This window comes from Myxocyprinus asiaticus, chromosome 41, assembly GCF_019703515.2.
Source record: "Myxocyprinus asiaticus isolate MX2 ecotype Aquarium Trade chromosome 41, UBuf_Myxa_2, whole genome shotgun sequence".
In the NCBI taxonomy this organism is placed as follows: Eukaryota; Metazoa; Chordata; class Actinopteri; order Cypriniformes; family Catostomidae; genus Myxocyprinus; species Myxocyprinus asiaticus.
The window spans coordinates 22,997,073-23,020,946 of record NC_059384.1 but is presented as its reverse complement, the minus strand read 5'-3'; the positions used below and the strand labels follow the sequence as shown (position 1 = coordinate 23,020,946).

At 41.4% G+C, this 23,874-nt stretch overlaps 1 protein-coding gene across 1 annotated transcript in view; it reads right to left on the bottom strand.

Moving 5' to 3' along the window:
• Positions 1-23,874, bottom strand: part of LOC127431715 (POU domain, class 6, transcription factor 2-like) — a 139,572-nt gene that overhangs the window by 64,110 nt on the left and 51,588 nt on the right. The window contains 1 exon segment of the mRNA XM_051682244.1: positions 1,985-2,370. Within this exon segment, the coding sequence (XP_051538204.1) occupies positions 1,985-2,370 (386 nt within the window).

Below are 23,874 nucleotides of genomic sequence, written 5' to 3'. Positions count from 1 at the left end.
CAGACACCCTCTTCCCGCTCATCAAATATCTCCCTCCACCTCAACTCCCCAAAATCACGCTGCGGGTGTTCACGAAACACTGGACCTAAATTGCAAAGCACGATATCCGCCAATATTAGCTGATGGTACCGTTTGCGGCACTGGCTGGATACAGTGTTTTGCAGGACGCGTGCTTCTGTTTCTCCTGTTGTACGTATCGCTGAGAGATGCTATCTTCACCTCGAGTCTTACTCTTTTATTTACATATTTTTACAGCGCTGTGACAGTTTATTGTTTTTTGTAATTACGCTTTAAACTGCTCTGTTTTTGCCATGAAAATAACCTATGGTGCTGACATGGCATTACTTTCCATTTATCCATCCATCTGGCCATCCATCCATAGTTACTGCATTTTCACATCAAGTTTTCTCTGAATTTTAGCATATGAGCCAAACTCGTCTGTCACAGGACAGATCATAGTCTAAAAGATCTGATTTCAGTCAGAACTCAATTTTTCGTTTTGCCTTTGTAGGGGAGTATAATTGATAATTATATTTCTATTTAACCAATTAATCAGAAAATTCAAAGAGAAATAATCATCATTTAATATATAATTACTTCTTTAAGCAGTTCCCATCTTTGTTCAAATTTTAGGTTCTTAATCTTATATGTTATTGATCTCCCCATCTAATACATTTCTTTCCACTCCATCCTCGTATTCTTCCTTGATATTATTTCTCTCCACTCCATCCTTGCATTAATGTGTATTCTGATTTGTCCTTGTAATTTGCTTTAAGACTGGAAGTCTGTTGCTGTATTTTATTTAAGGTTGTCAGGACCCACTTCAATCTTACGATTATGTACAACGGTAATCCGTTTCTTTATTTCAATAGGTTATATTTTTAATATGGGGAATAAGTGTAAAATATAGGTGTAATGGGCCTTATGATCTAAACAATTATGCCATGTTATGCCAGTTGCAGACATGAAAATAAGTTGTATGAGTACCACCACAAACGGTGCATTAAAATGAAGAAAACAATGGCCAAGTGGATAAAGACAGATTGGTTGGCTTAACTTATCTTGAATAATGGCTTTAAGTTAACTGACATTTAACATTGCTAAGTGGTGCAGATGACCAGCTAATATAAATATCAGTTTATTTTTGAGTATCTTTTCTGTCATGGTTATGCAAATAGTCACCATATATTTGGGAATGGGTGTCAAATCGCTTCACATTTAGAGAAAAATGCTTGTTAAAAAAGGTTGTTAACTGACCCTCCTAAATGGGCTCCTCTCTTACTAAACATAACTAGCTTTCGCTTCACTTTAACTTTTGTTTCGAGTGTCCTTGGTTGGGTCTCTCAGTCCAAAATCCAACACTGTATCAGTGAGCTACTGTAGAAGTTAATCACACTGGAATATGTGTGTAAATGTAGGTGGGTCTGTAATATAAGTGTTAAAATGTATCATTTTTCAAATGATGTGTTAGAGTAAAAGGGTTTTGATATAATAACATAGCAGTTTGGGAGTAATAGAGGGAAAAATATGTGCTTACAAAGTCATAAACATAGTGCCTGTGATGTGTGTGAAAGTGAATAAAACACACAGATGTTGCAGAGCCTCTAGTGTTCATTTCAACAGGAAACTGCGATGAAAAAGTATAACTGGCACGTAAAAGTCAGTTTGCAAAAATCTTGTTATAGTAACGTTCATTCTATGAGACTAGGTTGGTATATTTAAAATTAGATACATTTTATACTTTTTACTTTCTGTATATCTGCTAAAAGTTAATTTTGTCAGATTTGAAGAGAACACTAGCAAATAAATGGCCTCAAATCAAACGAACATAAAATTCAAATTTTCATTTTATCTTTAATCTTTTCTTCCTTTTTTTTGGCTAGAAAACTGTGAATAAAATTAGACAGGTATTAAAGGAAAATGGTCAAAACCTTTTGTCTCCTTAGCACCAAAAATAACATTTTATTTACTTTACAAATCTTACCTGTAGTGGAAGAGGAGGCGTGACAGGTGAGGGCAAGCTACGAGCTGGTGATTGGTTTTGCCTGTGAGTGGGGGTGGGAGACTGAGGAGATGGAGCTGAGTTATGATTGGAGGAGGTGGAGCTCGGGGAAGGTCCAGTCACTTTTGATTGGATCGGAGGTGTTAACTGATGACTGGGTGGTGGGAGATGCGTTGGACTGCAGAGTTGTTGCTGTTGCTCTCGTTCTCGTTGCTGTTCTCGTTCTCGTTCTCGTTCTCGCTCGCGATGCTCTCGTTCCCGCTGCTGTTGTTGTTGCTGTTGATGATGATGCTGTTGCTGTTGCTGGTGATGCTGTAGCTGCTGTAGCTGTTGGAGATGCTGGAGCTGTGAGTTAAGGGATGAGGTAGCTGTAATGGGAGAAAGAGAGAGACAAAGGCAGAATGACACTAATTTTCACTGAAAATCATCAATTTCTCATCAGTCAGTTGAAGCAGCAATGCTTTTCTGTTGCTCAGTTGGTAAAACATGGCACTAGCAAAGCCAAGGACATAGGTTCAAGTCCCATGGAATGCATGGACTGATATAATGTATCCCTCAAATGCACTTTAATTTGCTTTGGTTAAAGGTGTTTGCCGATGTAAATGTTAAGCTGCCATACTGTAAACAGTCAAGCCAAGTCAAAAACTTTTTTTATGCACTGTGAAACATTTAATTATAAGAAATAAAGTAAAGAAACCTTATATGATGACCAAATAAAAAAATACTGCAAAAAAAATAAAATAAAAATGTTTATGTACAAATAAGCAGGTGAAATCGAAATGGTGCAATTATTTAATTATTTTATATGTGTAATTAATAATTATTAAATATAATTATAAAATATTTATATAAAACATTTAAATTATAAAAATTACAATTATTTAAATAAATATATAAATAAAAATACAATTTATAATAATATTTGACAGTTTTTGGCATATATTGTATCTTTATTTATTTTTTATAAAGTTTCACAATTCACTTTACAATTTCAGCTGATGTAACCTTGTCTCGGGCAATGTGATGGTGTTTGTATTATCACTTAGTGCTTTCCTTAACCTGTAATTGCAGAACCATCACTGATTACTGCCCATTACATACTATCTTTTTGGTACATTGTAATAATTGAGGGGCCCAAGAAGCATCTGAGTTAAGAACCATCCAGCAAAAAGATGTTCTGGTCTTTTGAAGTCAAAGTACCTTCTCCATCTCCAATCTAGAGGACTCTTAGACATAATTTGAAGTAATTCACTGCATTTCTTAAATGCACCTCCTCTTTTTACAAAAGCTCTTTTTGCAGCTACAACCGTTAGCAGGGCCTTGGTTTTTACGCTATTATAACATGACATTGTAAGGAACTCTCGCTCTAACTCACTCATTGGAAATTGTCAGTGTTGTGAAACAACTGACTAAAAGTAGACACTACTAACATAAGTACATTTTTAAGAAGTCCTTTTTCACTCTCAATTAGTATTATAGCTAATTGGTTTGTTCAGACAAACGGTTTGTTAATTTGTAATATTAATTTCCTTAGACAGTTCATTTCAAAAAGGTTGTTAAAGGGATAGTTCACCCAAAAATAAAAAATAAATCTCTCATCATATGCTCACCCTCATGCTGTTTTAGATGTGTATGACTTTCTTTCTCCAGCAGAACACAATTTAAGATTTTTTAGAAGAATATCTCAGCTCTGTAGGTCCATACAATGCAAGTTGATGGTGATCAGCACTTTAAAGCTCTAAAAAGCACAGACAGTCATAGTAAAAAAATCCATATGACTCCAGTGGTTTAATCCATATCTTCAGAAGCGATATGATAGGTGTGGGTGAGAAACAGATCAATATTATGTCATTTTTTACTATCAATCTCCACTTTCACTTTCATATTTAGAAAGTGAAAGTGGAGATTTACAGTAATTTTCAGTTAAATTTCGATCTGTTTCTCACCCACACTTATCATATCACTTCTGAAGTTATGGATTTGACCACTAGACTCATATGGATTACTTTTATGCTGCCTTTATGTGATTTTTGGAGCTTTCACTTACATAGTATGGACCTACAGAGCTGAGATATTCTTCTAAAAATCTTTGTTTGTGTTCTGCAGAAGAAAGAAAGTCATACACATCAGGGATGGCATGAGGGTGAGTAAATGATCAGATAATATTTATTTTTAGGTGAACTATCACTAAGATTCAAGGTAGCTTTGCCAACAGTGGAAATTATCAACTGGAACCCATTACTATACATCTGTGTTTGCACAATATTCGTATTAGACGCTAAGAGATAAAACATTCAGGACTATGAAAAAAGAGACAAAAGAACAGGCGAATAAAAAGTCACCATTCAGAAGGAATGTCTCTCTTTGCTAAATTTTTTCTCTGAATACAAGGAGCAGAACTGATGTGTACTAGAAACTCCAAATGCACATGTCAAAGTATTTATGTTTGTGGTACATAAAGAGAAGCATGTGATTGTGATTCCCATGAAGTCATGGTACACGTCCTCTTTGTAAAAAATAAATAGTGCCTAAATTGTTCCGTACAGCCTTCTGACTCACCAAAGACTCCAGTGAGATTGAAGAAACAAGTTTACTTAGAAAAGACCTATACACTGAATTGGGTTGAAACATGCTTTAACTCACAGAGTCCATAATAGAACAAGATGAACTTGGTTATACTCTTAACTCTTCCTTTTACATGCTCGCATCAGAATAAATCCTCATTCCAGCGCACACCGAAGGACTATTCACATACCAAAGAAATCAACTCACATGATCTATATATTTGATAAAAAGAAAACATTGAAAAACAAACTGCTACGATATCAGTATGAATCAGTGTGACCTTTGGTTCTTTTCTGTAGAAGTGATGACCGGCAGACAGAGGCCTGATCTGTTCTATGTTCTGATAATGAAGTCTCTTCACTGTGAACTTATCAAACATGATTTTTGCTGTGCTGCACTTACACCCAAGATGTCATACACATTTTATGGGAGCCATTATTTTGGAGTAACAACAGCAAAATGTCACCATGATTTTCTCCTTATACTTTATTCCGCAGCGATGATATCTCACCGACTGATATCTAGTCCATTTAGGGGGCATTAGTATTAAATATTGTAAATAAAAGAATCATGGGTGGGTGGTTGTTGGGTGGTTTCTTACTATAAATATGTTCATAAATAACCTTGATTTGCATGTTTTCTGAAGAAAATGTGCTTGACATGCAAAAGTTACAGCCAGGTGTTGTGGGTGGTTGCCATGGCATTTCTTTGTGGTTGCTATGGTAATCAGGGTGGTTGCTAAGGCATTTCTATGTGGTTGCTAGTGTGTTCTGGGTGGTTGTTTGGTGATTTCTTACTATTAAATAAGTTTATAAATAAATAAATAATGTTGACTTGTACATTTTCTGAGAAAAATGCGCTTGACCTGAAAAAGTCACAGCCAGGGTGGTTGCCATGGCATTGCTATGTGGTTGCTAGGGTGTTCTGAGAGGTAACTAGGACATTGTTAGGTTCAAGGTTCGACTTGTTGTGCATTCTGAGATGCTGTTCTGCTCACTACAATTGTACAGAATGGTTATCTTAGTTACCATAACTGTTCTGTCAGCTCGAACCAGTCTGGCCATTCTCTGTTGACCTCTCTCATCAATAAAGCATTTCCGTTCGCAGAACTGCCGCTCACTGGATGTTTTTTGTTTTTGAGTAAACTCTAGAGACTGTTGTGTGTGAAAATCCCAGGAGATCAGCAGTAACAGAAATACTCAAACGAGCCCATCTGGCACCAACACTCATGCCACGGTCGAATACACTGAGATCAAATTTTTTCCCCATCCTTATGGTTGATGTGAACATTAACTGAAGCTCCTGACCCATATCTGCATGATTTTATGCACTACATTACTGCCACACGATTGGCTGATTAGATAATCGCATGAATAAGTAGGTGTACAAGTGCTCAGTGAGAGTATATAATATAGCAAGTTGCTTGTATCAGGATCATTTTGATTTGCAGAAATATTTCATTACAGCCGAGTTATAAGCCATCACAAACAATGCATAACAATGGATCAGTAATCAGCCACAGAGCAAGACTTGTAATGCATTGGCAAGCATGTGTTTGCGCATAGCATGATAGACAAGCAAGTGTCCATAATTAATTGATGCAGATGAATATTTAAAACCAGGGGATTTTTTTTTCCCTGGCGATAACTAAGAACATTTATTGGTGCTGACGTTCCTTTGATTAGTGTGGCTACTCGTGCATCACAGCTGGACAGACAGGCGCATATTTGATCCACCATGAGCCCTCTCTCCTTTCCTCGCTGAGGCGAGAGAATCACAGAAAAGGAGAAGGGAAAAAAGCAAGTGTCTCTCGACCAGTAAACAGCCCATTTTTACATTTCTTCAATCAGCTGACACGTTGACACCTCTCTCACACCCCAGCATGAATTATATATATCATCTTCACCCGGGAAAATTCCAAGAGTTCAATTCACGCTTGAAATGTTGGGGCATGTTGTCTCACAGGTCTTGACAGGGTACGCGTATGTGGCGCTAGATCGTGTGCAACTACAGTTGTGCTCAAAAGTTTGCATACCCTAGGAGAATTGGTAATATATGTACCATTTTTAAAGAAAACATGAGTGAGCAGGCAAAACACATTTCTATTATTTCTTATGGGATTCATATTCAACTGTAGGTTATAACAGAATGGCACAATCATAAAACAAAACATGGCAACAAAGAAAAAAATAAAAGGACCCTTGTTCAAAAGTCTGCATTCCCTTAGTTCTTAATACTGTGTATTGCCCCCTTTAGCATCAATGACAGCGTGCAGTCTTTTGTAATAGTTGTCTATGAGGCCCCAAATTCTTGCAGGTGGTATAGCTGCCCATTCATCTTGGCAAAATGCCTCCAGGTCATGCAAAGTCTTTGGTCGTCTTGCATGAACCGCACATTTGAGATCTCCCCAGAGTGGCTAGATGATATTAAGGTCAGGAGACTGTGATGGCCACTCCAGAACCTTCACCTTTTTCTGCTGTAACCACTGGAGGGTCAACTTGGCCTTGTGCTTAGGGTCATTGTCGTGCTGGAAAGTCCAAGAGCGTCCCATGTGCAGCTTTCGTGCAGAAGAATGCAAATTGTCTGCCAGTATTTTCTGATAACATGCTGCATTCATCTTGCCATCAATTTTCACAAGATTCCCCGTGCCTTTAGAGCTCACACACCCCCAAAACATCAGTGAGCCACCACCATGCTTCACAGTGGGGATGGTATTCTTTTCTCTATAGTCCTTGTTGACCCCTCTCCAAACATAGCGCTTATGGTTGTGACCATAAAGCTCTATTTTGGTCTTGTCACTCTAAATTACAGTGTGCCAGAAGCTGTGAGGCATGTCAAGGTGTTGTCGGGCATATTGTAACAGGCTTTTTGTGGCACTGGCGCAGTAAAGGCTTCTTTCTGGCAACTCGACCATGCAGCTCATTTTTGTTCAAGTATTGTCGTATTGTGCTCCTTGAAATATCCACACCATCTTTTTCCAGAGCAGCCTGTATTTCTCCTGAGGTTACCTGTGGGTTTTTCTTTGTATCCTGAACAATTCCTCTGGCAGTTGTGGCTGAAATCTTTCTTGGTCTACCTGACCTTGTCTTGGTATCAAGAGATCCCAGAATTTTCCACTTCTTAATAAGTGATTGAACAGTACTGACTGGTATTTTCAAGGCTTTGGATATCTTTTTATATCCTTTTCCATCTTTATAAAGTTCCATTACCTTGTTACACAGGTCTTTTGACAGTTCTTTTCTGCTCCCCATGGATCAGTATCTAGCCTGCTCAGTGCATCCACATGAAAGCTAACAAACTCATTGACTATTTATACACAGACACTAATTGCAATTTTAAAAGCCACAGGTGTGGGAAATTAAACTTTAATTGTCATTTAAACCTGTGTGTGTCACCTTGTGTGTCTGTAACAAGGCCAAACATTCAAGGGTATGTAAACTTTTGATCAGGGCCATTTGGGTGATTTCTGTTATCATTATGATTTAAAAAGGAGCCAAACAACTATGTGATAATAAATGGCTTCATATGATCACTATCCTTAAATAAAAGACAGTTTTTTTGCATGATCAGTCATATTTTCAAAATCAATGCCAGAATTTCACAATGTCTGCCAAAGTATGCAAACTTTTGAGCACAACTGTATAGAGGAACTGAGCAATTGTTGAGAAACCCCATGTGGCACTATTATATGGACAGCACTGCAGGTAAAACTGTGGTTGAGAGGGATTGCTTTTTAAACTCTGTCATCTTACAAAACATTGCTAACCTTCCGGTTTTGAGTCAAAAATTACAATGCATGTATTTGCATGTTGTTTTTAAACACCTAGTTTAAAATTAGGCCTCAATACAAGTTAAGCTCAATCGACAACATTTGTGGCATAATTTTGATTACCACAAAAAATCATTTTGACTTACCCCTGTTTTTCTTTGAAAAAAAGCACAAATCTGTGTCCAGTGAGGCACTTACAATGGAAATGAATGGGGCCAATCCGTAAATGTTAAAATACTCACTGTGTCAAACATGTGTGTTAATATGATTTAAAGGGGACCTATTATGCAAAATTCACTTTTACATGGTGTTTGAACATAAATGTGAGTCGGTAGTGTGTGTACACAACCACCCTACAATGTTAAAAGTCCACCCACTCCTCTTTCTTATATTTCTATTAATCAAAACCAGTGTCTCAAAATGATCGGTTTTCGTATCCGCTCTAAAGTGACGGTACTTTAGAGCAGGCCACGCCCACGACTGGTGACGGACTCCACCCTATTATCATAGATCCTCCCCTGAATAATTGACACACAGTCCACCATTTTTTTCCATGCTGCAGCAGCTACTGTGAGAAGAATAATGTCTCAGCTTCGTAAGTGTCATAAGTGTTCTGTTGTTAGCTGTAAAAGTGAACATAAGAGTCTTCATGTACTCCCGGCATCAGAGCCACTGAAGACGCAGTGGACAATTTTTGTTTTTGAAGAAAATGTGCCCCAAAACATACCAAAATTCGTGTATCTTTGTGCAAATCATTTTACACCGGACTGCTTTGTGAATGAGGGTCAATATAAAGCAGGATTTTCAAAAAATTTGACTCTCAAGCATGGATCAGTACCAACTGTTTGTGTTCCAGCTTTATATCCTGAAGATGTAAGTATCGCACTTTATATTTTGTGAATGTTTGCAAATCGCCTTTCCGAATGTGCTTGTTAGCTAATTCCACGGCTAATGCAGCTAAAGTTACCATTTTCTCTGATTGTATTCACGGAGACCAGAGCTATGTCGTTATAGCTTGTTTGCACATGACGTCACATCACTGCGTTGCTGTGGCTTGAAATGCAGATGGAGGGCAGGAAGTGATTTTCTACATAAGAAGCACTATCACAAACTCAAAATGCCTATTTATGGTGTCAGTCATATTGGTTCTGATTTGTTGTTGCTATACGAGCTGTAAAGGCACAGCCCTCTTCCGGAAAGGGGGCAAGGAGCAGCAGCTCATTTGCATTTAAAGAGACACACATGAAAACAGCGTGTTTTTGATTCCACCCAAAAAGAGGCATTTACAACATGGTATAATAAATTATCTGTGGCATATTTTGAGCTGAAACTTCACAGACACATTCTGGGGACACCTGAGACTTATATTACATCTTGTAAAAAGGGACATAATAGGTCTCCTTTAAGTGTGATAAAATCACTTACTAACCTTTTTTGTGTAAAGTTATTTTACAACTTCATTGCAATGATGATGTAATGTCAACAAATCCTAAAACCCTAGGTTAACCCAGGTTAAACAACTTTACAGCTCAAATAATACACAAGTTTTAACAGAAGAATTAATGTAAGTGCTTTTATAAAATGATAAGCTTCACATTTCTGTTAAACTGGCCAAATATTTCTTCCATTGACTTCCATTTTATATGCCTCACTGTAACCTTGATTTGTGCATTTAAAAAAAAAAAAAAAAATTAAAGGAGGGACGAGTCAAAATAAATTTGTAAGGTGAATTTGTGGTAAGGTTAGTTTGTGTTGAATCCGGAATATTCCTTTAAATTAGAATATTTTTTGTGAATGCTGTTTGCCAAACTAAAATTCCATTCATCATATTTTTGTGAAACAAGCATAAAAAAAAGTTAGTAGTATAGATGTGTTAATGCTAGACATGTTCATAGCTGTTGATTAAACAACTGAACACAATAAAACCACATAAAAGCAAGGGTCAACTATATAATGAAGGTAGATTATAAGTGAAAGGTTGAACTGTGTTCTCTGGACAAGGGTACTTTTCCTAAATGTCAGGTCAGGGCAAAAGGTGAAATTTTTAAAGGGGCAAGTTGTTGTGTGTTTTTTTAATATTTTGTTATTTCATACAATTTATTAATTATTATTTCTGGTGGCCAAAACAATGCGTTGATATATATATATATATATATTATTTTTTATAGTATTACATTTTTGTTGTGTCATGAATTGTTTTGTGTTTTATAATTGTTTTACTTTTTAAATGTTGTTGAAAAATCTAAAATTGCAAAGCCCAGTTTGTACTCGCAGGTCCAGGATTGGTCGCAATCCACCGCCTTTCTTCATCTCGGCTGGAGGGACAGGCTCTATCGCGCCCTTGTGCAGAAGGGTCGCGATCTCCGCACGCAAGGTAGCGGCGTTCTCACCCTTCACCGAGGAACCTGGGTGGGCGCGTGGCAAACTGAATCGAGTAGCTGAGTCGGACGGTCTGGGTTGGAAAGCGAGAGCCATGCGCCCAAACTCCGGGTGAGGGGGACCAAGGGAATGATCACATCGGACGTACCGGTGGGTGGGGCCTCACAGCGGGGCAGAGCTCGAGGTGCCACGTCGAGGGACTCGAGCCCCGTGGTCGTGCTGAGTCCAGGGACATCGAAGTAAACCTACAGACCCTGGACGGGAGCGTCGGGCGACCGCGCCAGGTGGCAGCGCTCTGCGGACACAAGTGCACTGCGAGTGCCTTATCCACCTGGGGGATCACCGAATACCCCCTGGCCGCTCCACCATCAAGGGTAGTGAGAGCAGGGGAGCTGAAAGACCGGGACTGGGCAGTAAAAGGTGCCTCCCACAATCTTGTCAGCTCCTCATGCACTTCTGGGAAGAAAGAAACGGGGGCGAGGCGTGGCGTGGCCGTAGGCAGCGCCCCGATCCCAGGAACCAATTGTCGAGCCGCGAGGGTTCAGGGGAGAGTGGAGGGATCTAGGCCTGGGACTGGGCGACCATTCCCGAAGGAAGAAGCCCAGTCGAAGCCTCTGGATGAGCCCGCTCTCCGATGCTGCGCTCGATAACTCATCGTCTTCCCAGGCTCCGAACGAGCTGGCGGTCTCGTCCGAGTGCCCGACCAGGGCAAGCGAGCGTGCTGGGGTATGGGAGCACCAAACACCTTTGCTTTTTTGAAAAAAGGCCAATGGGAATTGGCGAGTGGAATTTGCATGCCACTCCCCCGGACATACGGGTATAAAAGGAGCTGGTATGCAACCACTCATTCAGATTTTCTCTTCGGAGCCGAGCGGTTTTATTCATTGAAGCTGAATTAATCCGCGAGTTCATTCACCTCATCTGCTGGATTTTATGGCGCATTTCAGCAGCTTCTCCCCCTCTGCACCCGTGGAGTGCAGAGAATGCCCCTGGGCGCTTCGGCAGAGCGAAAATAAGAGAGTATATTCTAAAAGAGTATATATTCATTCACAAAAAGCGGCACACACACGGAACTTCTTTTTAAAGATGTCTTTCCGTTTGTGTCTTATTTCTGGTTGCGGTCGTTATCTCTCTGCTTCTGATGGCCACGATTGCTGTGTTACATGTCTGGGCACTGCCCACGCGGAGACATCATTCGTGGATGGGTCTTGTCCTCATTGCAAGAACATGACCATGGCAACGTTTCAGTCGCGGCTTGCTTTTGTAAGAAAGCAAGCCACCCCAGCGGTTCCCCGCACCAGTCCTTCTACCTACGGGTTTGAGGCCACGTCGGTTAGCACCGGGGGCGATTTGGGGACATCAATGGGACCACCTCCACCGGGTATCCCCCCACAGACCTCCCATTCTCCAGCACACTCACTTGCCCTGATCGGGCTCTCGCACAAGACCGTCGGCTCATCTCAGCACGAGTTCGACTTCTCGTTCGGAGCTCGGGAAGACGATGAGTTATCGAGCCCAGCTTTGGAGAGCGGGCTCGTCCAGTCTGATGCAGAGGCATCGGCTGCGCTTCCTCCTTCGAGAACGGTCGCCCAGTCTCACGGCGATGAGGAAATGTCGGACATGCTTTCCCGGGCAGCCATGAGCGTCGGGCTAGAGTGGAACAATTGGACAATTGGACAATGGAGTGGACAATTCAGTTCGCCAGGTGCCCGCCCAGGTTCAGCGCCATCCGCTTCACCTCGGTGAAGGGTGAGAACACCGCTACCTTCCGTGCGGAAATCACTACCCTTCTGCGCAAGGGTGCGATAGAGCCTGTCCCTCCAGCCGAGTTGAAGAAAGGGTTCTACAGCCCTTACTTCATCGTACTGAAGAAAGGCGGTGGGTTGTGACCAATCCTGGACCTGCGAGTACTGAACCGGGCTTTGCACAGACACCCGTCCAAGATGCTGATGCAAAAACGCACTCTAACGAGTGTCCGGTATCAAGATTGGTTCGCGGCGGTAAACCTGAAGGATGCGTACTGCCACATCTTGGTCTTACCTTGACACAGACCCTTCTTGTGGTTTGCATTCGAAGGCCAGGCGTACCAGTACAAGGTCCTCCCCTTCGGCCTGTCCTTGTTCCCTTGCATCTTCTCGAAGGTCGCAGAGGCAGCCCTTGCCCTACTAAGGGAAGTGGGCGTACGCATCCTCAACTATCTTGAGAGTTGCTGTGTGCACAAAGGGTCCTCGTGCTCCGGCACCTCAGCCAACTGGGGTTTCGGGTCAACTGGGAAAAGAGCAAGCTCTCCCCAGTTCAGAGCATCTCTTTTCTCGGTTTGGAGTTGGACTCAGTCTCGATGACAGCGCGCCTCACGAACAAGAGTGCACAGTCCGTGCTGAACTATCTGAAGGCGTTCAGACGGAGTACAGCGGTTCCACTGAAACTTTTTCAGAGGCTCCTGGGGCATATGGCATCCTCAGCAGCGGCCACACCGCTCGGATTGATGCATATGAGACTGCTTCAGCACTGGCTTCAGACTCGAGTTCCGAGATGGGCATGGTGCCACGGGACACATCGCATGACCATCACGCCGATCTGTCGCCACCTCTTCAGTCCTTGGACTGACCTTTCATTTCTACAGGCAGGGGTTCCCCTAGAGCAGGTCTCCAGGTGCATCGTGGTTACAACAGACGCCTCCAAGATGGGCTGGGTCACTGGATGCAACGGGCACACAGCAGCCGGCTCCTGGACTGGCCTGCGGCTGTGTTGGCACATCAACTGCCTAGAGTTGTTGGCAGTACTGCTCGCCCTGCGTAGGTCCCGGCCGTTGATCCAGGGAAATCACATGTTGGTCCGGACGGATAACACAGCAACGGTAGCGTACATCAACCGTCAAGGCGGTCTACGCTCCTTTTGCATGTCACAACTCACCCGCCGTCTCCTCCTCTGGAGTCAGCAGCGCCTCAAGTCACTATGAGCCACTCACATCCTGGGCGACCTCAACACCGCAGCAGATGCACTGTCACATCAGGTTACCCTCAGGGGAGAGTAGAGACTCCACCCTCAGGTGGTCCAGCTGATTTGGAGTCGATTCGGTTGAGCACAGGTAGACCTGTTTGCTTCCCGGGAATCCTCCCACTGCCCACTTTGGTACGCCCTGACCGAGGCGCCCCTCGGTATAGATGCACTGCACACAACAGGCCCCCTGGACTAAACAAATATGCGTTTCCCCCAGTGAGCCTACTTGCACAGACCCTGTGCAAGGTCAGGGAGGACGAGGAGCAGGTCATCCTAGTAGCAACCTACTGACCCACCCAGACATGGTTCTTGGATCTCACACTCCTTGCGACAGCCCACAACCCCTCCCCCCCCGACGAATCAGGGATGGGGCACCATCTGGCACCCACGACCAGACCTCTGGAATCTTCACATCTGGCCCCTGGATGGGACGTGGAAGACCTAAGTGGCCTACCACCCGCAGTGGTAGACACGATCACTCAGGATAGGGCTCCCTCTACGAGGCGCCTGTATGCCTTGAAGTGGCGTCTGTCCGCTAAGTGGTGTTCTTCCCGATGCGAAGACCCCCAGAGATGTCGGATCGGTGCTTTCCTTCCTGCAGGAGAGGCTGGAGGGTCGGCTGTCCCCCTCCACCTTGAAGGTGTATGTAGCCGCTATTTCGGCTCATCACGATGCAGTAGATGGTAAGTACTTGGGGAAGCACGATTTGATCATCAGGTTCCTGAGAGGCGCTAGGAGATTGAATCCCTCCAGACCGCGCCTCATCCCCTCATGGGACCTCTCTGTAGTTCTTCTGGGTCTACAGGGAGCTCCCTTTGAGCCCTTGGAGTCAGCTGAGTCAGCTGAGCTTAAGGCACTCTCTTTAAAGACTGCCCTCCTGACTGCGCTCACTTCCATCAAAAGGGTAGGGGACCTGAAGGCATTCTCTGTTAGTTAATTGTGCCTGGAGTTCAGTCCGGGTTACTCTCATGTGATCCTGAGACCCCGACCAGGCTATGTGCCCAAGGTTCCCACGACCCCTTTTAGGGATCAGGTGGTGAACCTGCAAGCACTGCCCCAGGAGGAGGCAGACCCAACCTTGGCATTGCTGTGTCCGGTGCGAGCTTCACACATCTATTTGGATCGCACACAGAGCCTTAGAAGCTCCGAGCAGCTCTTTGTCTGCTTTGGTGGACAGCGGAAAGGAAGCGCTGTCTCCAAACAGAGGATCGCCCACTGGGTCATTGACGCCATCAAGATGGCATATTAGGCTCAGGACATACCACCCCCTGCGGGGTTACGAGCCCACTCTACCAGGAGTGTGGCGGCCTCCTGGGCCCTGGCCAGTGGCGCCTATTTGGCAGACATCTGCAGAGTAGTGGGCTGGGCAGCACCTAACACCTTTGCAAGGTTCTACAATCTCCGGGTTGAGCCGGTCTCATCCTGTGTATTGGCAGGCACGAGCAGGTAAGTTCCGGGACAGCTGGCCGGGTGTACTGCTTGCGCATAGCGCCTTTCCCCTCCCTTGAGGTGAAGACGTGCGCTCTTGACTCCCAGTCGTGTTCACAGACTGTGATCCCTGGATGACTTTCCTCCTTAGCCCTCTGGCAGTTGAGTTTGCGGAGAAACTCGCTGACCGGCCCAGTACGTGCACTAATGAGCCCCTGTACTGAGGTAGGTGCTCCACATGTGCTGGTTCCCTGAAGGTGACCCCATGTGATATTTTCCGCAAAATTGTTTCCCTGTCGACAAACTGCGTCTTCCTTGGGCAGAGGCCCCTCTGCCCCCGGTCTCTGTAGAAACTCCTCCCCCTTCGGGTAGGACCTACCATGGGACCTCTCCACATGACATACTTCCGACAAGACTCGGTAAGACCATGTGACGTATTCCACTCAAAATCACTACATCGACACAACGTTGAGTGAGTGACAGATAGGGAACGTCCTAGTTACTTTCGTAACCTCCGTTCCCAGATGGAGGGAACGAGACGTTGTGTCCCTCTTGCCACAATGCTGAACTACCCACTGAAATGGCCGGGACCTGGTCTTGGCTCCTCAGCACAAAACCTGAATGAGTGGTTGCATACCAGCTCCTTTTATACCCGTATCTCTGGGGGAGTGGCATGCAAATTCCACTCGCCAATTCTCATTGGCCTTTTTTAAAAAAAGCAGAGGTGTTTGGGGCTCCCAAGAGTGACTCCTAGTGTCACTACATCGACACAACGTCTTGTTCCCTCCATCAGGGAACGGAGGTTTACGAAAGTAACCAGGACGTTCTTAAAGGTGCACTTGTATTAATTCTTTGTTTATATTTTATTGGCAGATAACGTCTAGGACTTCATCCTGTGATCTATTAGTGTAAATGCAGCAGAATGCACAAGAAAAAAAAACTCATCTCATGTGAAAGAATGTTGCATTAAAAATATATTTTATAAGGAACATTAGTTTCTTTAGGGGTAAAACTTTTGAAAAGTTACACTATAAAAAGTGCAAACCTGCGATTGATACCGTAAGGAGCTATTTCTACTTGATCTAACCCTTAAAATTGATGGAACTGAAGCTGATGTAACCTCATCAGGTTTATTCAGTGATGTTAAATAGTTTTAATCAAATCAGTTAATTTAGATATTACCACATGAAGCACATTTTAGGCTAACATATTTTCAGTGCACCTTTACTGAAAGTACTCTCTCACAACATCGCTTTTTGCTACATAGAACATAATCTCATAAAATGATTTTGCTGCAATTATTCGACATGCTTTTATTTGGTTAAAAATTGTTCACAAAGCTGTAAGGTCACCTCTAAACATGCATTACAAACAATGCTATCATGACACATATTCTCTGTGCTCAAGAGTCAATTTGCAAGTCTCTTAATAAATGCACTGCCTCTAGACAAACCAATATATTTGTAGTTCATTCTGCATGCCCTTATTTGTTTCTCTTTTAAAGGTCATAATACATTCAAATCACCTGTCATATTAATATGTGAATTGACAGATAAATTAGAAGCTGGCTTTTCATTCATTTTTATTCTGTAAACAAAAATAAATAGGAGACCTTGCAGGTCCACATATCTCCATAGTTATTCTGAAATTAAATAATACCTCATAGCCTTCTTCATCCAACCAATAAGCTAACAAACAAAGCCAGGGCCCGTCCTGTCAGGTTCGGTGACCCACCTGATGTATGGATGCGAGTTCTGTGAATCCTTGCACCTGAAGCCACTCCAATTTAACACTTTTTTTCCATTCTGTTTTTTAAAAAAAAAACTTCTTTAGAAACCTGACCTGAACCCAAGCAAAGGAAACTGGTTACAGAAATCTCCAGAACAGATCTCAGAGACCCCTCTGTTAAACAGAAACACATCCACCTCACCTTTGTGACCCTGTGTGAGCATGTGTGTGTGCTCTGTCTGGGCTTAAAGCTCTTGCCTCTGTCAAACTCCCAGTGTAGAAATCACCTGTTGTGTTTTTGATGTGTGGAAGTGTGTGTGTGGGTGTTTGGGAAGGGCAGCGCGGCTGATTGTCAGAGGTCTCCGTGGAGGTCACCACAGAAGCGACAGAGTGATAGCACTATTTTTGTTTCTAGTATGAGAGTGTGTTCAGGGCAAAGCAGAGTATACACCTGTCTCATTAAAAAGGTGCATTGTCTGTCTGTCCCAATGAAACACCCTTTCCTCTAGGGGCATCTGCCTGATGAATACAACAAAATGTGTGTCTGGGTCGGATCTGTGTGTGTCTGTAAAATCCGTTTGCTTTCCTTTTGAAAAGTTGTAGGTAGGGGCATACTGGCCATAGGTAGAACCGGGACTTTTTTCGGTGGGCCGGCCACCTACCATACCCCAAGCATTTGCAAATGCAGTGCTTTACAGTGGAGCACAGGCTTTACTAAATGATTCCCAAACAGTGATTTGGATAGGGATCAGAAGATACAAAATGCCAGATTGTGGCTGAGAGGCCCTTAGTGTTTATAACATGTAAAGTGAACAGTGTGTTGGGATCATAACACAAAGTCTCCTGTATGACATGCATGTCTGATCAAAGTTTATTACTGCTTTGTCTCTGCTGTGGATTAAATGGAATTCTGAGCTGTCTTGCAGAGAGAATAAGGTGTAAAAGAAGAGAGTTTTTTGACAAAACTTTGAGCCTCAGAATGTGCTTTCATATGATCTGGGACATTCCGAAAAGTATTTAAGGTAGAGTTATACAGTAGAGTTGTTGAAATAAATTCAGTGCACTTTAAAATTAACATGAAATGGCACTTTTGTAATGTGACGTATTTCTGAGTGAAACAGGATATTCCACAAAAAAAGAAAAATTGTTGAAAGGGATTTGATTGGATTGTGAAAAGTGGGTGTTTCATGCCAGAATGGAGCCAAACCATCGTCCAAAATTACTGGGGGCTCAGGACAAAAATGCCACCAAAAGTGACAAAAATAAAAACATTTTGAAAGGGATTTGAGAGGATTGTGACAAGTGGGAGTTTCATGCCATAATGGAGCCAAAGCAGGGTCTGAAATTACTGGGAGCTCGGGACAAAAATTCCACCAGAAGTGACAAAAATACAAAAATGTTGAAAAGGATTTAAGTGGATTGTGAAAAGCGGGTTTTTCATGCCATAATGGAGCTAAACCAGGGTCCGAAATTACTGGAGGCTCGGGACAAGAATGCCACCAGAAGTGACAAAAATAAAAACATTTTGAAAGGGATTTGAGAGGATTGTGACAAGTGGGAGTTTCATGCCATAATGGAGCCAAAGCAGGGTCCGAAATTACTGGAGGCTCGGGACAAGAATGCCACCAGAAGTGACAAAAATACAAAAATTTTAAAAAGGGATTTGATTGGATTGTGAAAAGTGGGTGTTTCTTGACAGAATGGAGCCAAACCAGGGTCTGAAATGACTGGGAGCTCGGGACAAAAATTCCACCAGAAGTGTCAAAAATACAAAAATGTTGAAAAGGGATTTGAATGGAATGTGAAAAGTGGGTATTTCATACAATAATGGAGCTAAACCAGGGTCCAAAATTACTGGAGGCTTGGGACAAGAATGCCACCAAAAGTGACAAAGATAAAAATACATTTAAAAAGTGATTTGATTGGAATGTGAAAAGTGGGTGTTTCATGCCATAATGGAGCCAAACCAGGGTCCGAAATTACTGGAGGCTCGGGACAAAAATTCCACCAAAAGTGACAAAACTGCATAAATGTTGAAAGGGATTTGATTGGACTGTGAAAAGTGGGTGTTTCATGCCATAATGGAGCCAAACCAGGGTCCAAAATTACTGGAGGCTCGGGACAAAAATTCCACCAAAAGTGACAAAAATGCAAAAATGTTAAAAAGGGATTTGATTGGAATGTGAAAAGTGGGTGTTTCATGCCATTATTTAGCCAAACTAGGGTCCGAAATTATTGGAGGCTCGGGACAAAAATTCCACCAGAAGTGACAAAACTGCAAAAATGTTGAAAAGGATTTGAGAGGATTGTGAAAAGTGGGTGTTTCACGGCAGAATGGAGCCAAACCAGGCTCCAAAATTACTGGGGGCTCGGGACAAAAATGCAGCTGAAAATCTAAATACTAGGGCAAAAAATGCCCATGTAATTAATTCCTCTTTTTTTATTTATTTTTTTTTTTTATTTCATTTTATTTTATTCTATTTTTATTTTTATTTTTTTGTAACATCTGATATGTTTCCTAATATGTTATTCTAGGCCTAGTTAATCATATTATCACATAAAACATTGATGCTTATTAAATCACAGCCTAATTAGTCAGATAATGGAATATGCGTCAAATTTCACATAGTTTCTGATTGGTTAACAATGAATGGAACACAAAGAGTGGGGTCATACAGAGTATAACAAGGTCAGAGCTGATGTGCCGGGTGCAAGTTATATGGAATATAAATATACATAAATATACATTTTCTGCAATTATTCTGCAGGACAGAAATGAGTAAATGGGGTACATTTTCATTTTAAGTTGACTTTAAAACCTGAAAACAAATCAACCATAGTCAGCCCTTACGAAATGTTGTTTTTACCATTATATGTTATCTCCACAAAGCTCACAGTTTCATCAGCACAAGAAGTCCTGACAACAGCTCACCACCACATACTGTAACACACTAACATTACATGGGATCACCTCTTAACTCTCTCTCTTTCTCTTTTGCCAATACCTGTCTGCCTTCACTGTCCCATGCGCCTGCTTCCTGAGGTCCTATCCCCCACTTCCCCCACCCCCTCCCCTGCCCGCTTTACCCTTAGTGTCTAATGCAAAATTTATGCTCACAAGGTGGTTTCAGTGGGTGGAAAAATCAATACCGTTGGGCCCTGATGCGCCAGGGAGAAAGAGTGCCCTTTGACTGACAGTAAAAGCATGGGGGGAGATTGAGGGGGCACTTTAAAAGTAAGGAAAGGTGGACAACAGCACCGAATTGGCCTGAACACCCCATCCACCTCATATTACAGCCTCATTAAAAGGCATATTTCGATAGCAATCACGACTGTACAAAGTTAAAGGGATAGTTTACCCAAAAAATGAAAATTCTGTCATCATTTACTCACCCTTATATTGTTCAAAACCTGTATGAGCTTTTTTCTTTGGTGAAACACAACAGATGTTAGGCAGAATGTCGGGGGCTTCCAGCCTCAGTCACCATTCACTTGCATTGTATGGAAAAAGAAGATGCAATAAAAGTGAATGGTGACTGAGGCTGTAAGTCCCTAACATACGTTTTTGGGTGAACTATTCCTTTAAGAAGATTTTTCTTTAAACAGTGGAGAAAACAAGAGGAAAGTTAAGATTTTTCAGATTAAGTTTCCATTCTGCCTGATATTAAAAATGCATTTTGTAGTATTGCTTTTCTCCCTGCAGCTGCATTCCTGAAGTTGATAAGCGCAGGGTTGCGCAGGCAGTGCTGTTGAAATGAAGTGATTTAAAGACAATGTGTATACATCATAGTGTCTTTGTTGTTTGCTGCCTGCATTGTGCTCTGCTTTGGCCTTTGAAAAAAAAAAAAAACAAGGCGAAATGTGTACACATGTAACCAAAAAAGCAATTCAGGGAACCAGTTCTCCGAGAAAGGGTGTAAAAAAAAACAGATTTCAATTAAATGAAACAACCCTAAACAATAGAATTTGCCCTAAATCCTCCCACTATCTTTCACCTCTTTAATTATTCCTTTTGCTTGTCATGTAAGCACTGTTGCGCAGTACTGAACGGAGGGGTGAGAAGCGTCGTGCCCACGAGCGGTATGTGCATCGTGGGTCTGTTGAAATGCACAGCTCTAAGTGACATGACATTGCTTGTGATTTTTAATGCACTTTAATAAAACCCCATACAGCTAGAAAACGAAAAGAGAAAAGTCACCCGCTGATATGAATTAGAAATTACCCAGATATATAAAATAAGTACAAATTTGTGTGAGTTGTACAACAAATCCTTGAGTCCCTGACACACACTGAACCCTTTTATGAGGTGAAAGCTCCCAAACACTTTTCCCACAATGTTAAAAACAGTAGATTTCCTTGTAAAAAATGCTTTGGGGAGAAAAAAACAACTCTTACACATTTGTTCCACACAGCGTTTAATATGACCTCAGCTTTTTGAACAAAGCAGTGCGATCCTTTCTGCCGGTTTAGTAGTTTCTCTCCTGCATGGACTATGAGGTATTTGAGCAGTGTGAGCGATATATGATGAATGAAGTGGCATGCTACTTATGCGCTTATCGTGCTCACTGACTAGCAACAGGTTCAGCAGAGGCCAGCCGCAGTAAATGAAACTCCTCAGCAGGACAATACATCATCAGAGCAAATATATGCGGCCCAAACGTACACACGCGCATCTCTCTCAATGCAGGACACCGAAAACAGGCATGATGGGTGTAAGGAGGGGTGAAGAACAGGTTGGATTACATGGAAGAAAAAAGATGGAGGGAGGGGGTAACAAGAAGAGAAAGAGAGCAAAGAAATATGGCCAGAGATGTGTGGAAGTATATTAGCTGATGGACGTTGTTTGTTTCTTCATTTTTTGAACATTAACTGCCCAGGGCGGGGAAAGTAAATAGAACTTGCCATGGGTAATATCAAATGTAGGGTTCATAGAGAGGAGATTTATGATGATGAAATACTGTAATTCACGCTGGCCGTTCACACATTACGTGGATGCAGCACTAGGGGACATTTTGTCAGTGAAGGTCATCATTTTCTCAGAGAATATGACCAAAATAGCACATTATAACAATATATAATTACAATATCTGTTGACACTTTACAGTAAGGTTCAATTCGTTAATATTAGTTAAAGGGATAGTTCACCTAAATCAGAGGTTCTCAAATTTATTTGGTCACGACCCCCTTTGAAACAACAAAAACCGAAGTTATACTTCACTGAAAAAGAATCTGAATGAACATTTGTCACAATGCCAACATTGTTCTGTTATTTTCTGTATAATTTCTGTATTACATAAATACATAAAACATTGTAATTATGCCTACATTTAAATAGTAGAACAGTTTTCTCTCAGTGGAAGATATTTACACTGGATATTTATTTTTTATTTTTTTTAAAAGATAATAATAATAATTGCAAGTATTCATCCATGTGAATGTAGTATCTATATTAAGCATTTTTAAACTCCAGTAAACTTCCAGTAATAATTAACGACTGGCCCAACAACAGGTGATTGGCCCATCCTGGCCAGTGCTGAGAAAAGTAACAGATACTACGTGTCAGCAACAAGACTGAGGGATGAGAGGATGGTGATAGGCTGTTCAAGTTCCAAAAGCGCCATACAAGTCGCCCTTAACTCTTGTGCCTTATATATAAATTCTTCTGAAGCCATTCGATAGTGTTGTGTGAGGGACCGACTGAAATATCAGTGTTAATTCACCGTTTCCTCCATTTGAAACTGGTGCGTGAGACATCTTTGTTTACATAAGTGCAGCTGAGAGCGCACCTGACACTATTACATGCTTTGTGCAGTTCGTGCTGCAGTGCCTGCCAAAAGTTTAAACAAGGCAGGAGAAAAAGCAGAGGTGTAGAAATTGCGCACATTGGTTCTTGCGTGTATTGTCACTATTTTTGCTAAATGTGTGAAAGTGATTTGAGAACGGGTCAGTCTTCCATGGTACCCATTCAATTGCATTGTGAGGATCTACAGAGCTGAAATATTCTTCTAAAAATCTTAATTTGTGTTCAGCAGTCATACACATCTGGGATGGTATAAGTGAGTACATGATGAGAGAATTTTCTTTTTTGGGTGAACTATCCCTTTAATGCATAGAATTTTTAACATTAAGAACTGTATGTGGTAATGAAACATCAGTGTTTGATTTAATGCATTATGAACATGAACTAGCAATGAATAATATATTTTTACAGCATTTATTAACCTTGGTAAATGTTAATGTCCAGATGTAAATGTCAAAATACTTTTATTCACTGTTAGTTTATGTAAGTTTATAATAATGTTAACACACAACTTTTAATGTTACAAATGTTTTAGTGTACAGTATGTTGCAATTAACATTAACCAAGATTAATCAGTGCCGTAAAAATATTCATTGTTCTTTGCTAGTTCATGTTACCTTATGTATTTAACAAATACATCCTTATTTTAAAGTGTTACCAAATATCTCAAATAACACATATAAATATATAAAAAGTAAAGTTGGGCATTTCTTATTAACTGAACGATTAAAATATTTAAATTAGCAAAAAGCATTGTGGCGGTTTAAAAAGATGGTATCAGATGGCAAATATGTTTTTTTGTTTTTGTTTTTTTTTTTTTTTTTTTTTTTTCTCTCAGGGATTTTTTTTTTTTAATGATAATGCCATGGTACTTTTTGTAAAGGTACCACAAAAATAAATCATGGATAAACCATGAAAATACCATGTTTTGGTTTTATTACCATTATATAAAAATTTACAAAAAACACACTGTGGATGTACCACGAGACAGTAATGATAACAAATGGTAATACCTTGGTACTTTAATATACAGTATACCATGGTATTGAATTATTACCATATGCATTTACCATGATGCTCCAAGGTGCTTCAAAGAATATCATGGTATGACCATGATACATTTTCAAAAATCATGGTTCTTTTGGTACTTTTTCATAGTTATGTAGCATTGAAAAGGTATATGAATTTAACAATTGAACAGTA